The 23,251-nt window shown below is 41.6% G+C and overlaps 5 protein-coding genes across 5 annotated transcripts; 2 read left to right on the plus strand and 3 right to left on the minus strand.

The window, feature by feature from the left end:
- Positions 1–2,299: 2,299 nt before the first annotated feature.
- On the minus strand, positions 2,300–3,407 carry LOC120710824 (protein LURP-one-related 11-like). Its single transcript, XM_039996396.1, has one exon. It carries the CDS (start codon positions 3,208–3,210, stop codon positions 2,614–2,616), a length of 597 nt encoding a protein of 198 aa, XP_039852330.1. The 5' UTR covers positions 3,211–3,407; the 3' UTR covers positions 2,300–2,613.
- A 2,157-nt stretch (positions 3,408–5,564) lies between these two features.
- On the minus strand, positions 5,565–7,565 carry LOC120710312 (protein LURP-one-related 11-like). The gene is made up of 2 exons (XM_039995942.1): positions 7,540–7,565; positions 5,565–6,468 (listed from the first exon to the last, which is right to left on the minus strand). The coding sequence occupies exons 1-2, from the start codon at positions 7,563–7,565 to the stop codon at positions 5,835–5,837; spliced, it is 660 nt and encodes a 219-aa protein (XP_039851876.1). The 3' UTR covers positions 5,565–5,834.
- A 3,525-nt stretch (positions 7,566–11,090) lies between these two features.
- On the plus strand, positions 11,091–12,556 carry LOC120710313 (protein LURP-one-related 3-like). Its single transcript, XM_039995943.1, has 3 exons — positions 11,091–11,397; positions 11,484–11,747; positions 12,165–12,556. Exons 1-3 carry the CDS (start codon positions 11,098–11,100, stop codon positions 12,297–12,299), a joined length of 699 nt encoding a protein of 232 aa, XP_039851877.1. The 5' UTR covers positions 11,091–11,097; the 3' UTR covers positions 12,300–12,556.
- Positions 12,557–14,821: 2,265 nt separating this feature from the next.
- LOC120709169 lies at positions 14,822–20,063 on the plus strand. Its single transcript, XM_039994711.1, has 13 exons — positions 14,822–15,196; positions 16,071–16,254; positions 16,342–16,410; positions 16,556–16,654; positions 17,065–17,144; positions 17,224–17,446; positions 17,586–17,981; positions 18,060–18,721; positions 19,019–19,103; positions 19,172–19,223; positions 19,321–19,370; positions 19,442–19,489; positions 19,576–20,063. Exons 1-13 carry the CDS (start codon positions 14,925–14,927, stop codon positions 19,750–19,752), a joined length of 2,397 nt encoding a protein of 798 aa, XP_039850645.1. The 5' UTR covers positions 14,822–14,924; the 3' UTR covers positions 19,753–20,063.
- Positions 20,064–20,942: 879 nt separating this feature from the next.
- On the minus strand, positions 20,943–21,490 carry LOC120710825 (rapid alkalinization factor-like). The gene has a single exon (XM_039996397.1). It carries the CDS (start codon positions 21,402–21,404, stop codon positions 21,111–21,113), a length of 294 nt encoding a protein of 97 aa, XP_039852331.1. The 5' UTR covers positions 21,405–21,490; the 3' UTR covers positions 20,943–21,110.
- Between the last annotated feature and the right edge of the window lie 1,761 nt (positions 21,491–23,251).

A 23,251-nucleotide genomic window follows, 5' to 3' on the forward strand; every position in this document is an offset into this window, starting at 1 on the left:
TGCACAAATGGAGTTTAAGACCAGTTGTTCATAAAACTAGGACCACTGCATGACCTAGATTTCCTTCTTCCGGCCATGCAGTTCGAGATTACGATCTCCTACGCCAAAATTCAGTTCGAGATTACGATCTCCTATATCAAAATTCAGTTCGAAACTACGATCAAACATCAAGTCAAGCAACGCGCGTGGTGAAAATGCAGGTGCGATATGAGATTTCAACACATCGATATAAATGTATTGCAGATTGTTCTATCCGGCCACTTCTCTTCAATGGCATGATCAAGTATAAAAAAATGCCATGATCGATGTGACTTGTGAGGTCTCGTTTTTTTTTTAAAAAAAAGGATGTGGCTTGTGAGGGAGGCGGATCGATTCCGACATGACAGTAACATCCGCGTGCACGCACCTTTTTTTTTTCTTTTTTGAGGCATGTTTCTCCTGCTTTTCAGGAAACGGCATTTTTCTCTCGTGAGTGACACGGCATAAAACAGGTACTGTATGTGTAAGCGCAACACTGATCATGAATTTGCTAATTATATCTTCCAGCTCGGCAGGATATAAGATAAGATAGATGATCATCAGATTAAACAATTGAAGGGCTCTAACAGAAAATTCAGAGACTTGTGCAGATCATCAGCAACTATGGTCATATTGCAGATGAAGCTGTATCGGATACGATGTGATATTATTTGCTCGAATATTTTCTATGGGCATGAAACCCATGCTTGCATTAAAATTTGCTCTCAGGACAGAAGGAACCTTCGGGGCGTTGAATATCTGCATGTATATATACGGTGTTGAGGTTGAATAATCAGTAATAATGTATGAGTAGCAAAACATTGCTGACTGAATCATTGTTTCTCACAAATAAATAAAAAGGAAAGAAAAATACATCTAAACGTTTGGATCTGGCAAATAAATAGTACAATAGTACAATATATACGTGCTGTTCTCCATACATATTGCACGTCGTCTATGATCAAATTCAAGGTATACGGTCTCCACTCTCCTGCCTCCAGCCAACCATTTTAACGCATTGTGTGGATAAAGGATAATCTGTATACATATACCATTTTCTTTTATCAATAATCCTCCAACTAGCACAAAAGCTTACTCTAATACTGTTTTAAAGAGTGTTTCAGCAATTCAGTTTAGTTTAGGCAGCAGTGAAATCCCGCGGATAGATCCACTTCCGGGCTTGCTGTTGGCTCGATTGGTCACCTTAAAATGTTTCAATGGGCTATATTTCAATTTCAAGTGATGTGTAGCGCCTCTTTTGAAATAAGCAAGAGCCTTGGAAGAAAGCTGAAAAGCAAACAGTAATGGACATGTATGGACTGACATCTTTTTTAAAAGCAAAACAACACAAAGAAGCAGAGTCATGTGATGCAACCATTCTCCTATACTGAACTGTAAAGTTATATATTCTCAAAAGTAAACTTATATGCACATGAACAAGACTAATACAAGACCAAATTAATAAATGGAAGAAATGGGCAATGCCAAGCAGCTGAACAAGGTATATAGCAGACAAGTACAGGTTGGTTAATTAATTTGTTGTCTACTGGTTACTGCTCCCTTATGAAGACGCTCTCTTTCTACAAAGCCGAGTCAAAACAAAAAAAAATATTGATATTGACACATTGTAATGCTGCCAAGATTTGACTAGTTCCTCAACAATTGCATAGAAAAGCGCAAGAAATATTTCACTATACTCGTGGTCCATCGTACGCGGAGTGTATAATAATGTACACACGGCATCTCTTTCCAAAAGGCAAAAATAAAATAAAATAAATAAAGTTACTACGGTATCTGATCCCTGATTAGCTCCTTTCAACAATCTTTTCTTGAATTAACCCTTGTGAACATTGCATACAGCACGTCTAATTCTCAAAAATAAATATGATATATCTGATACTAAGTATTATAACATAAGCATGCAATGATCTAAGCCATACTCATGCACATCTAGCAATTTGCAGGCATTATGAGGCCGGGCATGGGTGCACCAATAATATCGGCAGGCCATTGCATTGTTTCTAGAATTTTCTTCTTTTTTTTGTTTTCTTGAAACGATATATGCAATAAATAAATTAATTCGAACGAAACAATTTTACAAACCTCACCACTGTGACTTGAAACTTGTAAGGCATACATGGAAAAGAAGTTTTGTATATCGATCCCAATGAACCAGTCTTTCCATAGAGGACAATCCTATCTAATACATGCTGAACGGGGCTTATATTTATCAGTAATAACCACTTCTTTTTTTTCCACCACAAGGCGGCCTTGCATTTGCTCAAGCTAAACTTATGATCAAATAATGCCCATAAAAATTACAGTGAAGACAAGGTTATCACCTTACAATCTTGTAATACAGGTAGGATCCAGTAAAAGCCATCCTCCAAAAAGGGAAATCATCCTCAGATTGGTGGGGAAAAAGGACCCAAACTGGCACATATGAATCAAACTCTCCCTAAAGTCACTATGTATCCTCCCTAACAACCAAAGTATAGCTGCAAAAACCACACCAAAAAAAAGAACAAATTCGTTCTTGACGCCTTTGTGATGCAGCACACTTCCATGGAGGATCTTCAGCAGCTATTCCAAACTTCACAAGCACCGGTTCATGAGGCCACATATGACCACCAAACCCAAGGCGAGCAGATGATCTGTGCCCGACCCCACTGTCAGTGTCCGGACGTCCTCCCCAAGGACAACCCCGGACGCCGTCTGCTTCCGCTCGATCGCCGCCGCGACGGCGCCGTCTGCGCCGGTGATTTTGTAGTCAGACTTGCGCGCGCACTCGTCGATGGCGAACGTCCTCCCGCAGCCATGTATCCTCGCGGCGGCTCCGTTCTTGCCAGCCTTCTGCACGCTGAACCACGGTCTCGTCTCCTCGCCGTCGTCCAAGTACCGGCAGGCCTCCCACCTCCTGAACACCCCGAAGCTCTTTCTTTGGATCCTGATGAGGGTCTTGCCGGCGCGGTCCATGAAGAAGACCTCGCGGCCGCCCCTGCAGCCGTAGTTGTCGACGCGGAAGGCGACGCCGCCGTCGGCGCCGTACACGGTGCAGCCGTTGCCGTTGAATACCAGCGACTTCATCCACACCGTGTACGCTGCCTGTTTCTGCAGGATTTGGGGCTCATCCGCGGAGGGTGAGCAGGAGGGAGGCGACGAGGCTGCAGGCAGGGGCTGGATCTTGGCCATTGGAGGGGTGGAACTGTGGAAGAGGAGAGCTGATCGCTGGTTCTGCACTTCTGCTGCTGCTTCCGGTAGCTACCTGCAGGCTGCAGTGAGATGGTGAGGGTGGGGAACCAGTGGCCCGGCACCCACACACATTTATAGGTGCATCTAGTTTTTGAGGCTTGATTAAAAAACCACATGAAGGTTTTTGGGTCCTTGTTCTTGTACGCGTCACGCGGTATGATATAATAGTGCCATACCGGAGTTTTATATGCTCAATCTTAGCCTTGTACGAGTCAGCAATGAGCAGTTTAGCACCACGTTTACCAAGTGCCTTTTGAGTTCAGAGAACTCTTGCCATGCCAATGCTATAGTTATACTATTACAGGCAGGTTTGGATTAGCATGCCTGTGTTAATAACTTCATATCAACTAACCCAGTGTTCTAGACTCTAGAGTTCGTGTTAGACATTACTAGCTGCTCGTGATTCATGTTATCATGTATGGCGTCAACGAACGCATAGAGAACAGCTGGATTTGTGTATGAATGCTCTATTTGTGTCGTTGTGTGCTCATGCATGCGTTCTATAGTGTCAGTACCCAAGTCCAGTTTAGGTTCTTACTCCATACAAAAGTACAGAATATCAATATATGTCAAAACCAACTAATGTGCACTTAACCAGTACTAACTACTTAAGTTCAGCAGTACCAGTAAGTTTCTAAAACAGAGTAACAGATGAGTCTTGACAGGCCATGACTTGCTCAAAAGCAGGTCAGGATTTCGATCTGACCTCAGACCGACAGGTAATTTAACATTGTTCTTTTCAGCTCTATATATACAAGGAAGCATTTCTTGCAAAAAAAAATATACAAGGAAGCATGGTGAAGGATAAGTGCTGACACTGACACACCTGCTTGATTTTCTGGCGGCTTCTCCTTGAAATGATGTGGCGGCCGATTTATATTGTTGATCATCCTCCCTTCTCTCTGATGTCATGTACAGGGACAGACACCCATAACTTAGTTTACATATTATACTTATCCACACATGGCAGAGTACCATAACAATAAACAATCTCTATCATGTCCCTGATCTACTACCTAGACTCCTAGAGTGCATGCACCCTTGTGCTTTTGAGATGAATTGTCCTGCATTTTGGGAAATGGCCAGCTACTGGTGATGGCATAAAATAGATGTGTAATGTTGGTACTCTAATTGATTAGCTTTCAAACGGCAAGGACAAGATGAACACAAGAGCCATCAAATTAAATTTTAAACAATGTGGAGGCTGCCAGTAAATTGGGAGCCTTGTGCAGATTACCAACTGCGCTAATAATGCGGGTAAAGTATTTGCAGATGCAGCTGTACCTGATCGATCGATGTGATATGCCTTGGAAGTTGGAGGATTTCTGAAGATTATTTTCTCTAAGGCATGAAACTCATGTTTACATATACACAAGACAGAAGGAATCTTTTGCGTATTGAAAATTAGCAGATATATGGAATTGAGAATTGAGTTTGAATAATAAATAGCCAAAGAGAACTTCTTGTGAACTAGTACCGAAGAGAAATAAATTGATCCACTAACATTTTGAAATAAAGATACCTCAACGTTTGGATGGGAACAAAAGTACACGTTGCACGTTCTCCATAAAGCATATGTGGTTTGCAAGTTTATGATCAAAGTATTCGGAGGTTAGCAGCAATGCCTTGCTAGCTTAGATTATGCAGAAAACTTATTAATAGGGGTTCTACAGGGATTTTATAGAACAAAATATGTCCTATTATTTTTTTTCTTTTCAGTCCTGTATCTGAAATTTATTCTTATTTTCAATTAGTGGTTAATCAATTTATATACCAGCATACAATTGCATCAAAAATAGACTAGCTTCAGAAGGTACAACAACTCTACTGTACTAAACTCTAAAGCTATGTCCTCCGAGAAGAAGTATAAAGCTATCCTCAGAAAATAAAGATAAGCAAGGGTAAAGCCCCAGTTCAACAAAAGGCAGGGAGCAGAGCAACAACTACTACTGCCTACATGCTACAGTGTTTTTTTGGAAACTGCCTTCTGAATCTGAAGTCAGAGAGCTATACATATTGATGCTCTCCTACAAGGCTAACCAAGCAAAAAAAAAAGTATGTTGTATTGACATATTGTCAATCATCTCTGAATTCATCTCACGCTTAAACATTTCGTGTGGATAAAAACATGCAAGTCAGCTATGCTCCACGAGCCAATTTGTACAGGCTTTCTTTGCTAGTAGCTCCTGGATATGCAAAACGGGATAGGAATTTACTTGCATATCAAACTTTGGTTGTTCATGCTAAACTTATGATCAAAACAATACCGATGAGAAAAGATAGATTAAAGCGTGTAACAAAAACAAGCCTGCTTCATAGATTATAGCCTTACAATTGTACATCCGTAGGATCCGGGAAAAAAAACACCCACCAAAAAGGGAAATGTGTCCTCAAATTGGTGGGGAAAAATGACCAGCTATTACCTATATGAAGCAAACTCTCACTATGCATGTGTCCTCCTAAGAATCAGCCTAGCAGAAAAAAAACGCATGAAAAGAGAACATATTCGTTCATGTGATGCACACTCTTGGAGAATCCTCTCGGCCGTCCTCTTCGATCGGCCGTCACATGCAGCGGTTCATGAGGCCGCAGACGACGACCATCCCCAAGACGAGCAGATGATCCACTTCCGACCCCACCGTCAGTGTCAGGACATCCTCTCCGAGCACGATCCCGGACGCCGTCTGCTTCCGCGCGATCGCGGCCACGCCGGCGCCGCCGGCGCCTTTGATCTTGTAGTCGGACTTGCGCGAGCACCCTTCGACGGCGTACGTCCTCCCGCCGCCGCCGTGCATCGTCACGGCGGCGGCGCCTTTTCTAGCCTTGTGCAGGGTAAACCACGGCCTCGCCTCCTCGCCGTCGTCGAAGTACCGGCGGGCCTCCCATCTCTTGAACACCCTGAAGCCCTTTCTCTGGATCCTGATGAGCGTCTTGCCGTCGCGGTCCATGAAGAAGACCTCGCGGCCGCCCCGGCAGCCGTAGTTGTCGACGCGGAAGGCGACGCGGCCGTCGGCACCGTACACCGTGCAGCCGTTGCCGCTGAACACCAGCGACTTCATCCACACCGTGTACACCTGCTCGCCTCGCGGATGAAGGCTTTGGCACTCATCCGCGGCGGACGGAGACGGCGAGGCTGCAGGTAAGGGCTGGATCTTGGTGGCAAGCTGCAGCGAATGATGAGGATGGTGTGGCAGTGCCCTGCAGGTCGCCCATATATATTACGGAAACCCAACTAAAAAAATTAAGAGTAAATTGCATTTATTATACAACAACTTGGCAGGTGGGTGCAAATTGGTCCAACAACTTGTAAAATGCTCAATTTAGTACAGTAACTTGATAACTGGGTGCAGATTGATCCAACAACTTAGAAAATACTTAATTTAGTGCAATAACTTGATAAATTTGTGCATTCACAATCTAAACATTACACGACAATATATTTGCTAATGTCAAGTCACAATAAAGAATATATTCACGTCGGAACATATTATTTGACCGTAGAGTTTTGTGTCGCAAACTCGCAATGGACACCAATAATTTTATTCTCAAAATAAATTAATTATGATTTTATTAAAGTTGATATATTATTTAACCACTATTACAACAACAACATATTAAGCAAAGTAGATGAACGTCAATAATTCTTAAATTTTACAAATAGAAATTATTGATTGTACAATTTTTTATTAGCTCAAATGCAAACAAATTTTGGAATTACACCATTAGCATCACTCAAATACTGAGGTCGATAAGAGAGATCATGAAACCTTAGGTTTCTTCTGCGCTTCTGCTCATGTATTCAACAATGCTCATGTTTGTTTCTATTTATTTAGCTCATTTTTCCTTTCTAACGAATCTGATGTTTTAAAAATATATGTACCAAGCTCCTAAAAGGTATCAATAGTTTCTATCAACGTATTGGCTTTTTTAGTTAACAATGCATATAATCAAACATATTGGAAACAGTAAAGGTGAATTTTTCAATATTGAATATCAAATTAAATAGTTTTAGTTAAAATTAAATCACTATACAAAAATAATTAATGTAAAGACGTAACATTAATTTCTAAACAGTGAGGGTTTTTATCCTAGCCAAGTATATTGCCACGTAGGCGCAGCACAAAAATGAATGGTCAAATAATACTTAATAATTTATCCTGACATGAATATAATCTTTTTTGAGACTTTGCGTTAGTTACATTGCCGTGTAATGTTTGGACTGTGAATGCACCTATTTGCCAAATTATTGTATTAAGTTGGGCATTTTACAAGTTCTTGGACAGATCTGCACCCATGTGTCAAGTTATTGCATTAAATTGAGCATTTTACAAATTGTTGGACCAATTTGCACCTACTTAACAAGTTGTTGTATCGTGGGTGTAATTTACTCAAAAATTAATGGGGTCACTGGGTACTTGTTCTTATACGCGTCATGCACTGTATGATATAATAGTGCTGTACTAAAGCTGCTTATGCTCATCTACCTCTGTATGTACGAGTCAGCTATGAGCGAGCAACTTCATTAGCATCACGTTTTTATTACCCGGTGTCCGATGGTTGGGAGTTTTGCTTTGATTAATCGATCGTAGGGTGCTAAGGCAACAAAAAACTTTCAGGGTTATACTAGGCAGGGTATAGTATGCTACTCAGACACCTGCGCTCTACTGTTTGGCAGGTATGAGCGAGTATAGAGACAACCCTCAGAGCACAAATTCAGTTGGGATTCTTCATGCTTAACAGAGAGGCGAGACTTTCCATGTTCTTTGGCAGTTTGGCGCTTGAATGCGCATGAAACGAGAAGCCATCATACTCCCCTGCTCATCATCTTTTGAAAAATAGTGAAAATATGATTGTGGGAAATTATGCTAGTTAGTAGTTAGTGTATGCTGAAAATATGGTCATGGAAAATTATCCTCCAAAAGTTCAGCATCAAATACAGTTTGTATTTTAGAAATGAAAAGCTCAAACGTTATGGTAGAAGTGAAAAGCTCAAACGCTATGGAACAGTGGCATTTTCTCTTTCTTCTACTTCTTATATCTAATTTTCAGGTTGCATTTTCAACTGAATTTGTTCTTGTTCTTGTTCTTGTTTACACATCAGATTTGGTATTGATTTTTGTGCCTTGGTATATTGAATTTAATTTGGATTAATATAATGTTTGTTTGTTTTCTCATACTTTTTCATGACCATTTTTCACTTCTCATAATGTTCTTGCTTCATCCAATGCAATTCAGGATTACGAGCTAATATCAAAGCAATGGGGATCACCGATCATGTGCGATATATTGAATTTGATATTGATTAGATTGTTCTATTCTGTGCTATTTACAATAACAAATTAATGGATCAATCCATGAAGGATAAGTACTACTCCTTCCTTTCTCAAATATATGACGTTTAGGACAACAAAATTAGGTCATTTTGAACTAAATAACTTGTCCTTGTCCTAAACATCATATATTTGAGAATGGAGGGAGTAGCACCTAACTAGCAAGTTTAATTTTCATAATTAGCTACATAATTAGCTTCCCGCTCGACAAGATAATCAAGAGACGTCATTAGATTTAACAATTGATGGAAGGCCTGCCAGAAACTTGGGAGGCTCGTGCAGATTAGCATCTGAGCTAATAATGTTCATAAACTAGTTGCACCCCATCAATCGATGTGATGGCATGCATGGAAGACTTCTGAAGACTATCTACCCAAATTATTTTTCTTCAAGGTATGTAGTGCAATATAATAATCTGTGCTCACAAGACAGAAGGAATCTTTTGGCTACTGAAAATCAGCATATTTTCCTAGTTGAACTTGAAAACTGAGATTGAATAATACGCAGCAAAAAAAACATTGTTGACCGAACCATATGCTTCATTCTCTTCCAAACTTCTTGCAAGTAAAATAAAAAATAAAACAAAATAAAAAGTATATCAATATATTTCCTTAGATAGAGATACCAGGTGAGAACCGAAATGCAAATGTGACCAGACCTCTGTACATTGGCTTTCTAATATCGGATTAGTGCATGAATTTTTCTGGGATCAAGAAATAAGTAGGCTCTTATCTTCAAAAATAAGCATTAATAATTTGTATAGAACAAAAATAACTCCTTATTCATATTATTTTGATAATCCTCCAGTGTAAGCGGGCTCTTATCTTAAAAAACAGAGGATAAATCTGGCGTTGGTCTTTTCAAAAAAAAATGGCAGTGGTGAATTACCTTGATGAGAAATTGATGTTCTTGTCTCTACTTTGCCGTGCAATTATGATTATACCCCCGTTTTCCTTAACTTGCTCTTACTATTCACAAGTCAACACGGTTTTGCCCCTGTTTTGACTGTCAACTAAGGGCAAAATTGTGTTGATGTGTGAATACTAAGGGTAAAATCACAATTGCGCTGTAAAGTAGGGGCAAGAATACAAATACCCCTACCTTGATTTATGTGTGTTACCCGCTTGCCAATAAATCAATTGGTCAAATAAAAATAGGTGTGGACTACTTTTAAGTAAATTGGGGCCTCTTATTCAGGTATTGATCACAGTGGCCTCTTTTCATAAAGGCAAGAAAAAGAAAACAAAAGTTTGAAATTAAAGGTAAATCTATTACCGACGTTTTTTTTCATAGCCAATATACAAAGCTGCACCTGAGTCTTGTTTCTAGACAGTTCTGTTTGTATACTAAAAAAAGTATAAAGCTATATTCTCACAACAGGACTACAGGAGTGTAGATCTATAAGCATAACAAAATAACCCATATGCAGGCATTGAAAAATTAAAAGGAAATGGACAAATGTCAAGCAGCTGGACAGCAAGGCATATAGCAGAGCACCTACAGGTCTCTGAGCTCTGAAATACAGATGCTCTGCTAAAAATAATCTAAAAGAAGAATTATAGAAAAATGTTCTCCTGCTACAGAGCCCAAAAAAAGCTAAAATATAACGGCTGATCAATGCACCTAAGCAAAAGCATGTATATTGTAATGAGAAGATCATAAACTACTTTGATACGGCATGGGAAACCATCGTGCATGCAGCATCACTTTCCAAATACTGTACAAAAGAGAGAGAAGGTACAGCACCTGATCCCTGACTATTACATAAACAAATTCTGTTAAAACTAACCTTGCTTAAAAAATTTATATGATATATCTAATTCGAGCATAATAGCATTATGCTATTATAACATTTATGTAGGACTATGGACTATTTTAAAGTAAAATTTTGGCCTCTTTTTCGCATAAGAGAAATAAAAATGATATGTGAAAATAAAGGCAAATCTATGACGGACATCTTTTCAAAGTGAACACACAAAGCTGCGCCTGAGTCTTGTTGCTCAACGTTCTGCTACAAATGCACACACATTCTAGGAAAAGCAGTGTAGAGCAATTGCTTAAGCATAACGAAATCCCACACTGAAAAAAAAGTCGGTTGGGGATACAGCCTCTGAACTCTGGAGTCTGAACTATAGATGTCTTCCTGCTACAAAGCAAACCAAATTAGAAAATATATCTCTATTGCGACAGTGCACGTGTTCTCAACAAAAACATGTGGAGGAAAGAACAGAAAATACTTGACAGGACATGGGATACCATCAACATGTACAAAGTGTATAATGTACATGCAACATCACTTTCCAGAAGGAACACCAAAAGATAGAGTGCAGTATCTGATCCTGGCTGACCGCTTAAACCCTTTTTTTTCTCTAATTAACCCTTGTGAACATTGCTGGTCACCTAATTTTTAAATTTTAAATATGGCATATCTAACACCGAGTATTGTAGCATCTGAAATTCAAGCATGTTGTGGCCGGCCATATGCCTGCATGTATAAATGCAGCAGATGCTTTGCAGTGAAGCTCATCTCATCAGAAGTTCAGAACACATAATGGCCATCGTTAGGATCCAGCCGCTCTCTGCTCACCTGCAACCTTGTGCTGCTCCGACTGATCCGGTCGAGAAGGAGGTTTACACGGTGTGGATGAAATCGCTGGTGTTCAACGGCCACGGGTGCACGATCTATGGCCAGGACGGACGCGTCGCCTACCGTGTTGACAACTACGCCTGCAGCCGCAGCCGCGAGGTGTACGTGATGGACAGTGACGGCAAGACGCTGATCAAGCTGCTCAAGAAGGTAGATGCACGAGATGTTACCGTATCTCCATTCTCTGATGAAGTTTCAGCATAACTGACACTTCGATTGTGTGATCTTCGCTGCAGAATTTTGGGGTGTTCAAGACATGGAAGGGCTACTCTTATAACCACGGCCCTGCAGGCCTGGAACAGGAGAACTCCAAGCCATGGTTCAGCGTTCAGAAGGCTCATCGAATTCTGAGGAAGGGAGAGCATTACAGCAGCAGCGCTGTAGTGACAGTTTGTATGAGTGGGAAGGTTTACAAGGTCGACGGCGTGTCACACAAATCAGAGTACAGAATCACCACCGCAGATGGCGAGTTCGTGGCGGAGACGAAGAGGAAGCATAAGGCTATCTCCAACCATTCCCCCCATCCAACTCCCCCCAAACGTACTATTTACTATATTTTACTACCTCCTTCCAAAAGATTCCTCCCTCTATAACTCCTTCTCTCCAACCATTCCCCTCATATCTATTCCCTCTATATACTATCACTCATTAACTAACTATTTATTTATCATTTTTGAATTTTAAAAAAATCATACAGTATTTGTACTGTCATAATACGCATTATCATTATGTTACGGGGCTCAAACGAGATTAATATCATAAAAAACGGTGTGATTAGAGATATAGGGGGAAGTTGAAACTCACTCTATATATGGAGGGAGTTTCAACTCCCCCGTATATAGGGGGAGCTTTGGGGGGAACCGTTGGATCGGATTTCGCCCCAAAGCTCCCCCTACGTGGGGTGGGGGGCCATATAGAGGGCACCGTTGGAGCAAGCCTCAGGGGTGGTGCTGGGAGAAGACGTCCTGAGCCTGACACTGGGCCCCACGGCGGATCGCCTGCTTGTTGTCGGGCTTGTGGTCGTGTGTGGCCTCCTCAGCCGCTGCATCTGATGGGTGGAGATTGGAGAGGGATGCTGGCGCCATTTTTTTTTAGCTGCTTGCAGTGTTTACTCTTTTTTTTGCGGTAATTGCAGTGTTTACTCATTGAGGAAAGGGGAAACATTTCAGAGTTTAGTTGGTTTTACATGATTTAGAAACATTTTTTCCCCACCCGAAGGGTAAAGTATTTTTTGAGAAAGAAAGTCATCTTCTTTCTTTAATTTTTGTTTTTATTTCATCCTTCGGTTGCGGGTCTTTTGAACTATGTGTGTGAGTGACAGTACTTTCAATGTACTTTTGTCGATGGAGAGTTCTACGATTTTTCTTTGCTTTCTCCCATATAAAGATCTGATCCCACTTTCAGTGTACTTTCGTACCCTTTGTTCATTGTCATGTGCGTGCCTTTTATCTTCATCTTTTCCCACGCGCTACCTGTTTCCTCTTGGATTCAGATAAAGAACCAAACCCTTGCCTCGCAATTCCAAATAGTTGGTGCAACAATGAAGGCAATCCGTTTACAAAGTACACGTTCTTCAAACCTTTGTAGGAGAGAAAACTGGAGAAGAAGTTGAACTTTCAGCTCTCTTGGGTGTTGGTCAGGACAACTATTGTATTTAGCTGAAGTGCTGCAGTTAGTGATGATATCCTCCTGAAGTCACTGCTGGTTTTGTGGATTCAAAATGGAGCTCAACCAAGCCACCCACGCTATCACTATGAATTAACTAGGAGAAAAACCAGTTTACACACTCGAACTATCATTAAAAAAAACCAGTTTACACACCAGATAACGAATGCCATCCAACTGTCGAAACCGGGCATGTTTGGCCCTTAGGGTGGTTTCAAAGGTGATTTTTCATTTTGTAAAAATTAATGCCACCTGCATGGAAGGCAAGAACACAAGTTTGAAATGTAGGAATTTCGTAAGAAGCATTTTTTTTAGCATTCAGGAATTTCATAAGAAGCATTTTTTTTGGTCTGGGAAACGCATAAATAAGAAACCATCATAGGTAGTAAGTCATATGTTTACATGGATTGATGACTTGTTGAAGTGACCCAAATCTGCAAACATAGCTTCAGCACCAGGTTATAATCACAAATATTCAGTAATATGTTGAGATTTCATACCAACTAAATCAAATAGAAGAGGGAAAACGTTACGGTTCCTTTTTTTTCTAATAAATTGGTATAATACAGCTTAGATCTCTCGCCTGTGATGCACAGGATGATGGCTCCAAGTTGCTCTCAGACGACCTTTTTGGGGTGATACAGCTTTCAGAACAGGTGGATTGAGCTTGGCTATGTCGTTGGCTCGTTGCAAACCCCGGTCATGGCAATGGATCCGAACCACGCGAGCATGATGGGGGAGAAGGAGGCGCTCACTTTGTTGGTGCCAAATCACTGACGAGGAACAGTAGGAGCAGGATGGCCACGCTCAAGATGACAACATGCTCTGCAACAGGTATAGCAAAATAGATTGTCGGTCAATTTGACAGTTATTGACAGCTTTTCTATCAGAATCAGATGCATGTCAATACAACAGAGGAAACGATCCACTAATCTCACCTTGTTTGATGTTGGAAGACCTCTATTGGATTCCCTGTACGGCAGAAAGAACTGGAAAAAAAAACAGAGATATCGAATGAGAACTGATCTGCTGCTTGAATGCACAGCACTTCAGACGAACGGAGACGATCCCGTAGCAACTAACTAGCAAGACGCGTGTTACCTGAGATGGCTGGGGTGAGAGAGAGCCCCATCGCCAATCATCAGGCAAGTCCCAGGCAACACGAAGCAGGTGTTGCAGCACGGAGCTGTCCTCCAGCCAGCAATGCAGCCTGGACGGCGGCGGCCCGTTCCTCAGTCTCGCCGTGGGACCTGAGGCTGGTGCCGGCGTGTAGCCTCATCTAGTTTTTTTTTTTTGGTTGAGTTAGGTCTGAGATCTTAATTGGTTGGGCTCCATAGGTTGTGTTTCGACAAATTTCAAGCTCTCAAATTTGCATACGGATTGCTCACATTTATAAATTTTGTAGCGATGGCTCGAAATTCATTCTAGTTCTTACTGTTGCCGCATATAATTATCAAATGTCATGCATATATTCAGATATGCAACATGATATTATCGGATATGCTAGTTGAACATTATACAATGTTCTAATAAGGCCAATCTTAGGAGTGTCATAAGAGTGTCATTGATATTAAATTTGGTAATATGTACCAATAGCATAAGGAGAGAAAAAATATGAGTCTCAAGAAATGTACCAATCACTATGACACTCTATTGGCACAGTTCTTAAGATTCTAGTCTAGGTAACTCCCTCGAGAAATAAAATATTTCCTATTTTTGTCATTCTAGTTTTATTTATCCACATCTTGAGGATCACTAAAAAGCTCTCTCTTGCTGGGCAAGAAAAAAAAAGACAATGGAAGAGAAGAAAATCTCGCGACTGTTTGTAATAACCGTAGCGCATTCTTCGAACCCCGAGCGATCGCCTTTTTCCTCCCCTCCCTCGCCTTTCTTCAACCTCCCGACTCGTTCGCCTCTCCCCACCCCACCCCAGCCCCTGCTCCCACTCCCCCATCCCACCGACACGCGGCGTGTCACACGCCTGCGCTAAAACCCTAGCCGCCCCAGGCCTGATGGCCGCCCCGCCGCAGCCGCAGCCGCCGCCGGCGGAGGAGGGGGCCGCACCGGCCGCTCCCCTGCCCGCCGCCCCGCCGGGGCCTCGGCCGTACGAGGTGGCGGTCGCGGCGGCCGAGCTCCGACCGGTGGACTGCAACCTCGCGGCGCTCTGCGACCACGTCCAGGCGGAGGGCTTCGGCTCCGGGGCCTTCTCCGATGTCGTCGTGGAGGCCATGGGCGCCACCTACCGGCTCCACCGCCTCATCCTCTCCCGGAGCGCCTACTTCAGGTGAGCTCTCGAATGCAGAGCCCTGACGCTCCTACCGCCTTCGATTCCTTGGGAATGGAAGCGTCTGTTGGGATCTGATCGTCTGCAACTGCCTAGAGTACTTAATTGCATTTCTAAGTGACATTTTTGTCTGTTTGGTTGCGTGGTTGGGACGTCTCGATCCCTTTCCCTGTGAAATCTTCATGTGCTTTGATCCCTCTCGAATTGTTTAATATATTAGAATCTGAACTTATCCATTATGCAAATATCATGTCGATTTAAAATCTGTAAGACCTTACTTTGTACTCTTCTGTGTTATAGATAGGCTGGCATGTCTTGTTGTTGAGCCTTCGGTTCAATAGAACCTAGTTTTCTCCTTCTATCACTTGTAAATTCCATATTCCCGATTTAAGGTGTCAATCATTAATTCATTATTGAAGCTAACACTGATCTGACAGAATGATTCCTAGCTAGTGTTTCCATGAGATTTCAAGGTGAGAACTTGTGGATGGGAGCTTAGGCATCAACGAGTACTGTACTGTGGGCTGTGGTACCTGAAAAACGAAATTATATTCGTCCCTTTAGGGATCCCATCAGATTTGTGCACGCATATTTCCCTTATCACTTTTAGGAGAAAATTTAGAGATGTAGTCCTTCTCCCATATGATACAATTCAACTAGACGTTAACCATATGGTCATGGTCTCTGCGCTTCAGCTTGATGGTACATTTATCTCTATACAATTATATAAGTTCAAAAGGGATCTTGCTCGATCCATTCCTACACTTTATCCATTTTGCCTTTTTCGTACATTATTTCCTACTAGCACATATAATGTTCTTGTCGTTAAAAATGAGTAAAATACTAACAAATTCTTTATAAAAACGACCAAAAGGAATATGCTACATGGTCCTTGGAGAGAGGCTGGAGCACCTACCGTGGTCCTGCACATTGATGATGCCAATGTTGATTCAGAGGCAATTGCAATCGCTTTGGCATATCTTTATGGGCAACCTCCCAAGCTTAATGATAACAATGCATTTCGGGTGCTCGCAGCTGCATCATTTCTGGATCTTCAGGTCAAATTTCAGTTATTTATTTGGTAATGTTCCTTTGTGCCCTATTCTGCTGTGTTATTTTGACTCATATGATATGGTCAATTGCAGGACTTATGTACAATATGTACAGATTTTATTATTTCTGAGCTTTGGACATCAAACTTTTTACAATATCAGGTAAGGTCATTATTGTTGTATAGCTTTTCCTTGGATCTGTATACATTGATAAATTGATGAGATCAACTTTCTTTTAAATTAAAATATTTGCTTTCTTCTCCTTGATCATCTGCCTTGGTCTTAACTTTTTTGTTATTGACAATAGTTGTTTGCTGAAAGTCAAGATTATGGTAGTCATGGGGAACGTGTCAGAAATGCCTGCTGGGGTTATCTTTGTCAAAGTGCCACACTGGAACTACGAGAGGTACTTATCATTTTTAGGACCTTGGCTGTTGAAATGCTATGGAAACTTTCCAAGATATTTTTATTGACTTCTTCTAGATCTTTTTTGTTTTGGTATTTAAGGACCATATCCATGCCTTAAAATCCAGCAATGTCTTGCTGTGAGTATTTGTTTTGGTATTTACATCAGATAGCATGTATTCTATTGTGTAGTGAATAGGTATTGTATAGGCCATTGGGTGTACAAAAAATGCTGAGAAAACTATTCTATTTTGCATTATCCGAGTTTAGTTTTTTCTTTCATCAACATGAGTGCTTGCATGTTTGGGTAGTCTTGGCTAGGATTTGTTATTCAATATACGTTCTATATTAATTGTCAACATGCTGGGGCTTTTTGTTACTCACAGTATTATTTTATTTTGTTCTTGAAAGGTGCTACCGAAGCTTTCTTCACAAACTTTGCATGCTCTCCTTACGTCTGACGAATTGTGGGTCCCTAATGAAGAGAAACGGTATGTGTTGTGTTTATCTGTCTGCTGAATGATATTAGAAGACCCCTTTTGTGATGACAACTTATCTTGGTACTTGAAGGTTTGAGCTAGCATTGTTTACTCTACTTGCAAAGGTTACCGTGTGTGAGTTACAAGTTAGTGGAAATGAAGCAAGCTCACCGAATGCTGATCGATCCATGAGGAAGGGGAAGTCTCCAATGAATGAACCTGGCGAGGAACAGCTAATTGAGTCAGAATTGCTGAACTTGAAGTTGCATGATAACTTGGAGACAGAAATTGCCCACAGCATTATTTCAGACATGGTAATCCCCTGGAATATCATATCATACCCCATTGCATAACTAAGACGATGCTCAAAATTTCTGCCTTTTGTTCAATATGCTATATTTAACATCAAGCATGAAAACTGCACTAAGACTCTGCTGTTTTTCTGAAATTTAGAATGGTCAAGCTTCCAAGAGGATGGAGAATGATTGTTCAACTGGAGGACCATCTGGAGAAAGCACTTCATTTCAGTTTAATGAAAACATCTGGCTTTCTAGTGAGCAAACTAAGAATTATTTCTCAAGAACTTCCAGTAATGGGGTTGTTCCTACTGAGTGGGGAAGGCCTAATGCACCACTTTGGGGTGGTAGGGTTGTTGGACGGCGGCAAGTTAGATGCATTAGGGGTGCCTCTTGTCTATCTACTGATGAATATAATGCTTTTATGAATATCTTTGAGAGGGGTTCTCTTCTGTACTGCAACATGTCATTTGATGCGCTGTTAAGCGTTCGAAAGCAACTTGAAGAATTTGGATTCCCTTGCAAAGCTGTCAATGATGGTCTTTGGCTACAGGTATGTACTCTAATCTCTGCCTCGTAGTACATTGTTCTTTTATGACCTTTTAAAAACTTTGATGCTTTATTACTGCAGATGCTTCTGTGTCACAGAGTGCAAGCGATAGTTGCTGATACTTGCAGAAATTGTTGCCTAACTAGTAATTCTTGTTCCTGCAAGCAAGCATATGTGAGCTCGCATACACACTACAGGCAGGAGCATGACCGGAGCAGTGCTTCTGGCACAGTAGGTAATATCTATCTTGCAGATGCCCAGGGTGATGGGAATGGTGTGCTTGGGCCTGTCCGTATTAATGTAAGAGGAGCAGTTGATGGACTTGCTGGTATTGGAAGAGGAGGGAACTCAAATGTGCCTGGTGCAGCTTGGGCTCCTACACGTTATGTCTTCTCCCGTGTCCCTTATGGGCTCGGTTCAAGAAATGGTCAGCAATTTGCCAATGATGAATCAGAACCTAGAATTGACCGCAATGGAGATATTTCAGCGGATGGCCTGAATGCATTGGTTAATCTTAGCCAAGAAAACAATGCTGCCCATCAGCAGGCTGAAAGTATGTTTGAGACTGGCATGCAGACGAGACATCGCAGTGTTGCATCTGTTTCCACTCCAGGTGGTTCTTCGGTCCAGATGCAGGAGTCAAAGGAGCATGAACTTGGATCGGATTGGGAAACTGCAGAGGACTCAACTATATCATTAGACATGAAAACACCACTTAGCCATTTTCCTCCTTTCCGCTTTGGGTAAGATTACTTAGTTTTGTGTAGACTACTCTAGGAAAAACTTTCCGTTTCCTGAATGTCAAGTAATATCTCCCAATCCGTTTGAATATTTCTAGAGTACCAGTTGGGTTGTTGCCTTGTTGATAAATATGCCATGGCAGGAATAAGAAAAATAAATTATTGCATAAAAAACAATAAGGCTAGCCCAGCAATGTTCTGGTATTTATACTTTATCATCGTAGGCGGTAATGACCTAGAATTGGATGTGCACATTGATTCCTTTCTGGCATGACTTGACCAGCTTATTGCTGCTCACAGGGTTGAGTTTGAGGATGTGCACAGGCTTGCTGATGGTCAGGTGAAACATTCGTCTGAAGTATTTTATGCAGGCTCTCTGTGGAAGGTTAGCTTTGTTGTCTTAAATTTATCCATCCTTCTATAGGCCCAGCTAAGTGGTATACTCATTTGCAGGTGAGTGTTCAAGCATTCAATGATGAGGATCCTCATGGGCGACGCACCCTTGGTATTCTTTTTATTACCATCTTCTCACATCTTAACTCTTGCCTCTGATGACTGTACAAATATAGTAATGTCTTGCACCACTTTAACTGGCAATGCAGGACTTTTTCTCCACCGACGCAAGGCTGAGTTTTTAGACCCTTTGAGGAAGGTGAGTAATTTACTGAATTCACTTTTCAGTGGATATTGTGGTTCACTTAACTGATCAACTGTATTCCTTAGGCTCACATGTACGTCGACCCTCGGGAAAAAGTTACTGCTCGGTATCAGGTACTATCCTCTTTTCATCTGTTCATCATTTGTTGCCGAGGTACTGTGGATATGGCCTAATTTGCCAATTTGTTTGTTGCTCGTAGCTCATATGTCCATCAAAGAGAGAGGTCATGATATTCGGAAGCCTGAAGCAGGCTGGGACGCTGCTACCAAAAGCCCCAAAGGGCTGGGGCTGGCGCACTGCTATACTGTTTGATGAGCTTGCGGATCTTCTCCAGGGTGGCGCCCTGCGAATCGCTGCAGTAGTCCAGCTCGTCTAAAACAACAGTTGCACAAAACAACTTGCAAGGTTGGTGATATCACAGCAGTGTATGTAGTTGACACCTACGAAATAACTCTCCTCATATATACCTCGTTCAAATGCCGAACTGCTTAATCATGTGCTCATGCCCTCGAAGTGTGTAATAAGGGTTGTATAGTCGCTCGTGTTTGATGTATAGGCGAACCTTTAAGCTCTGGACTCAAATTGGGTCCATGTGGACTCGTAGCAGCTGTTGAGTTTTCCAAATGAAAAATCATTGTCATGACACAGTCCTTTATTATATGGATGCTATCTTGACCATTGCAGTAATTTTATGGAGTGTAGTCAGTAGCACGAGTTCACGGGCAAAAAGAAAACCTAGAACAATTGAACGAGGGACGTCCACTTCGCAAAATCTTCCATATAACATCTAGTATTGAGGTGTTCCTTCGTCGTTACTACTGCACATGTCTGTTGCGGGCATAATCCTATAAAAAAGTAATGAAAAATTCATATTATATTTTTTTAGTAGATGTGATTACCACCTGGCGGGGAGGAATTGCTAAAGAGGTAAATTAGATTGATTGACATAATCATGGGAGTAAATTGAACAAAATTAATTTAGGAACCTATCTTAGTTTTGGCCTTGTTTGGTTTGGGATGAAAAAAATTTCGCGAAAACTTTTTGCACCTTTGACCACTAATTAGAGGTGTTAAATAAAGTCTAATCATAGAAGTACTCCATGCATATAAGATTCCTTTTTCGTAAAAAAAAATTCACCGGAAACCAAACACGGCCTTTTTTTAAAAAAAAAATACTCCTATATATTTTATATTGAGATCGTTCTAAAATATCTCATGCACCATGAGATGCTATGCACCACCGAGTAATCACGGAATTCCTGTAAAATTGCCATTTTTTATGCACCTAAAAATGACGAGTGTCTTTGCAGTATTTCAAAACCGAACTCAAAAGTCAAACCTCCTTTTTCGTTTAGAAAAACTTCCTGGTGAATTCTTAGCCGTTTGCAAGCTAAATGGTGAGGAGCCGCTGGTGGCTATCAAAAATTCAAACGAAGAATCGGTAGCTCGTAGTGAGAGGAATGTATCGCCCGACCAAGGTGAGAGTCGTCGCGACTGACCATTGCACGAAGATCAAATATCCATCTAATGCCAATAACAAAATAATTATGTAGCAAAAATCTTTCTCCGTGTCAGCTATAGAACACATACAAGAGCACCAACACCAAAAATCAAAAGCGAAAACAAAAGAGAGAAAAAAAACAGCTAGGAAACTTCGTCTTACAAGGTGAAAGAACTGAACAAAGTACATGGACATCAGATTCAGACTGGCGCGCCATGGACCCAGGTCGATCGCTAGCCCCTGCACTGGGTGATGGCGGAGCAGCCGCGGGAGTAGGGGTTGGCGGCGCCGCTCGGCCGGCAGTTGTAGTAGGACGCGCCGCGGTACGAGCACGGCACGTTGCCGGCGCCCATCGCGGCGTAGCCGATGAAGCCGTTCCCGCCCAGCTCCCTCCTCGCCACCGCACCCTCGTCGTCCACGCACTCACCCGCTGTGCCGTCGCCGGGCGCGTGGGCGGCGGCTGCCACGATGAGGAGCACGACAGCGACAACGACCGCGAGCGCCGCGCGGCGCCGTGGCGGCGGCATCGTGCGCTTCCGACCCGGCTGCCGTCTGCCGGGTGTTGCACTCTTGCTGCTGCAGTAGAATGCTGCCCTGCAGTCCTCTGCTTGTCTGTGTTTCTGCTTGTGTCCCGGGCAGCTTAAAGATCCGAGGACGAGTTGGTTAAAAATATTTGAGAGGGGCATGTGGAAATTCGCAAACACTTTAACCCTTTTTATAAGTAGTAGCTCTAGATCTGATGCGGGTATGGACTACCTATACTTACCATACAAGTGTCAAGCATAAACAAAAACTGGGCCAATTCAACCATCTGTAATTCAAATTTAGGTGTTAGAATCGGGATCCTAAGTACAAGACGCTCTTGCCTGATACAATCGAACTGTATGTATGGTTCTACCGGATTTATTAGAACTCCATATGTATGTTTTATATTAAATCTGAAGTTTTTAAAAAGAATTTTTCATATTTAACTTACTTTTGGAAACTTGAGCGTACTTGCTCAATCCAAGTTGACATAGTAGTATAATGGGATCCTAACACTCTGTTCTGCTGGCAATCAGCAGCAGTGTTTTTCTCTCACGCCAAATCAGCACCAGCCACCAGAACTTTTCTCTCACAGCAAATCAGCACCAGTCATCAGCCACAGTCAGCCGATCAGCGCAGCCTGGCATCTACGGCGAGCGCTGCTGATGATCATGGTGAGTTAAGATTTATGGGAAACACCCCCCACCCCCCAACACACACACCCCACACGGCCACACCACCCCAAAAAAAAAAACACCTAAAAGCTAAGATGTTGTATTCCTCACATGACAAGATCAGTGCACTTTTTTGTCTATACATGAGCAATAACGTTGCACGAGATTCACGCAAATGTGTCGGTGGTAACATGCCGGATAGAAAAATTACATTGTTAGCCAGAATCCTTTTGAAGTTGAATCCGCCTCGTGGCATCGTGTTGACTTATTTGGCTGGGCCTCTTGGGAAGAAGCTTATAGGCTTATTATAGTTGACTTGGTAGCTGCAATCGTGCTTAGCTGTGCCGAGTTTAGCGGAATCCTTGGTACTTAACTCAGTGGCATCTCACCATTGCTTCTTCTTTCTTTCTTTCCATACTTAACCCAAGCTTTCAGTTCCATATTCACGGGCATCTGCAGCCAACACAAACGTTTGCAAGGCCGAGCCCAGTAGTGCTGTCATTTCGACCCACATCTTTTGCTGTTAGCGTTGAAAGACATGGCCCAGAAGGACATTCTCATAGCACAACCATTTGGACAAGGCAAAAGTCTATTTTACCTCCTCCAATTATCACCAAAGTTTGGTTTTCCTCCTACAACTATAAAACCGGGTATTTCACCTCCCTCAACTTTTCAAACCGTGCATTTTAGCTCCCTCGAGCGGTTTTGAAGACCGTTGCTACAGTAACCGTAGTTTTGTCTTTTTCTTTTTTAAAAAAATTTCAGTTGAATCTTTGAAAAATCTTAGTAAATCACAAAAAAATCATAAAATAGAAAATTCAATTTTGTTGGACTCCACACGAGTAGATATACGCAGTGAATATATTATATGGTATACTTTAGTATAATTTTTTTACTGTAACTTTAGATATATACTTTTCTATAATTAATTTATAGCTACAGTTTTCGTCGTCCCATTATGGTGAAATTTTTATGGTGATCTAATCATTATATGATTGAGCTGTAGTAAAAATTTTATGATTATTAGATCATATTTGACTGATCTATAAATTTATCTATATAAACTAGATAAATCTATAGAAAAATCTAGACGAATCTATAGATAAATCTATAACTCAGTCATACATGATCTAATAATCATAAAAATTTTACTATAGCTCAATCATATAATGATT

This window comes from Panicum virgatum, chromosome 5K (assembly GCF_016808335.1).
Source record: "Panicum virgatum strain AP13 chromosome 5K, P.virgatum_v5, whole genome shotgun sequence".
NCBI classification, from domain to species: domain Eukaryota; kingdom Viridiplantae; phylum Streptophyta; class Magnoliopsida; order Poales; family Poaceae; genus Panicum; species Panicum virgatum.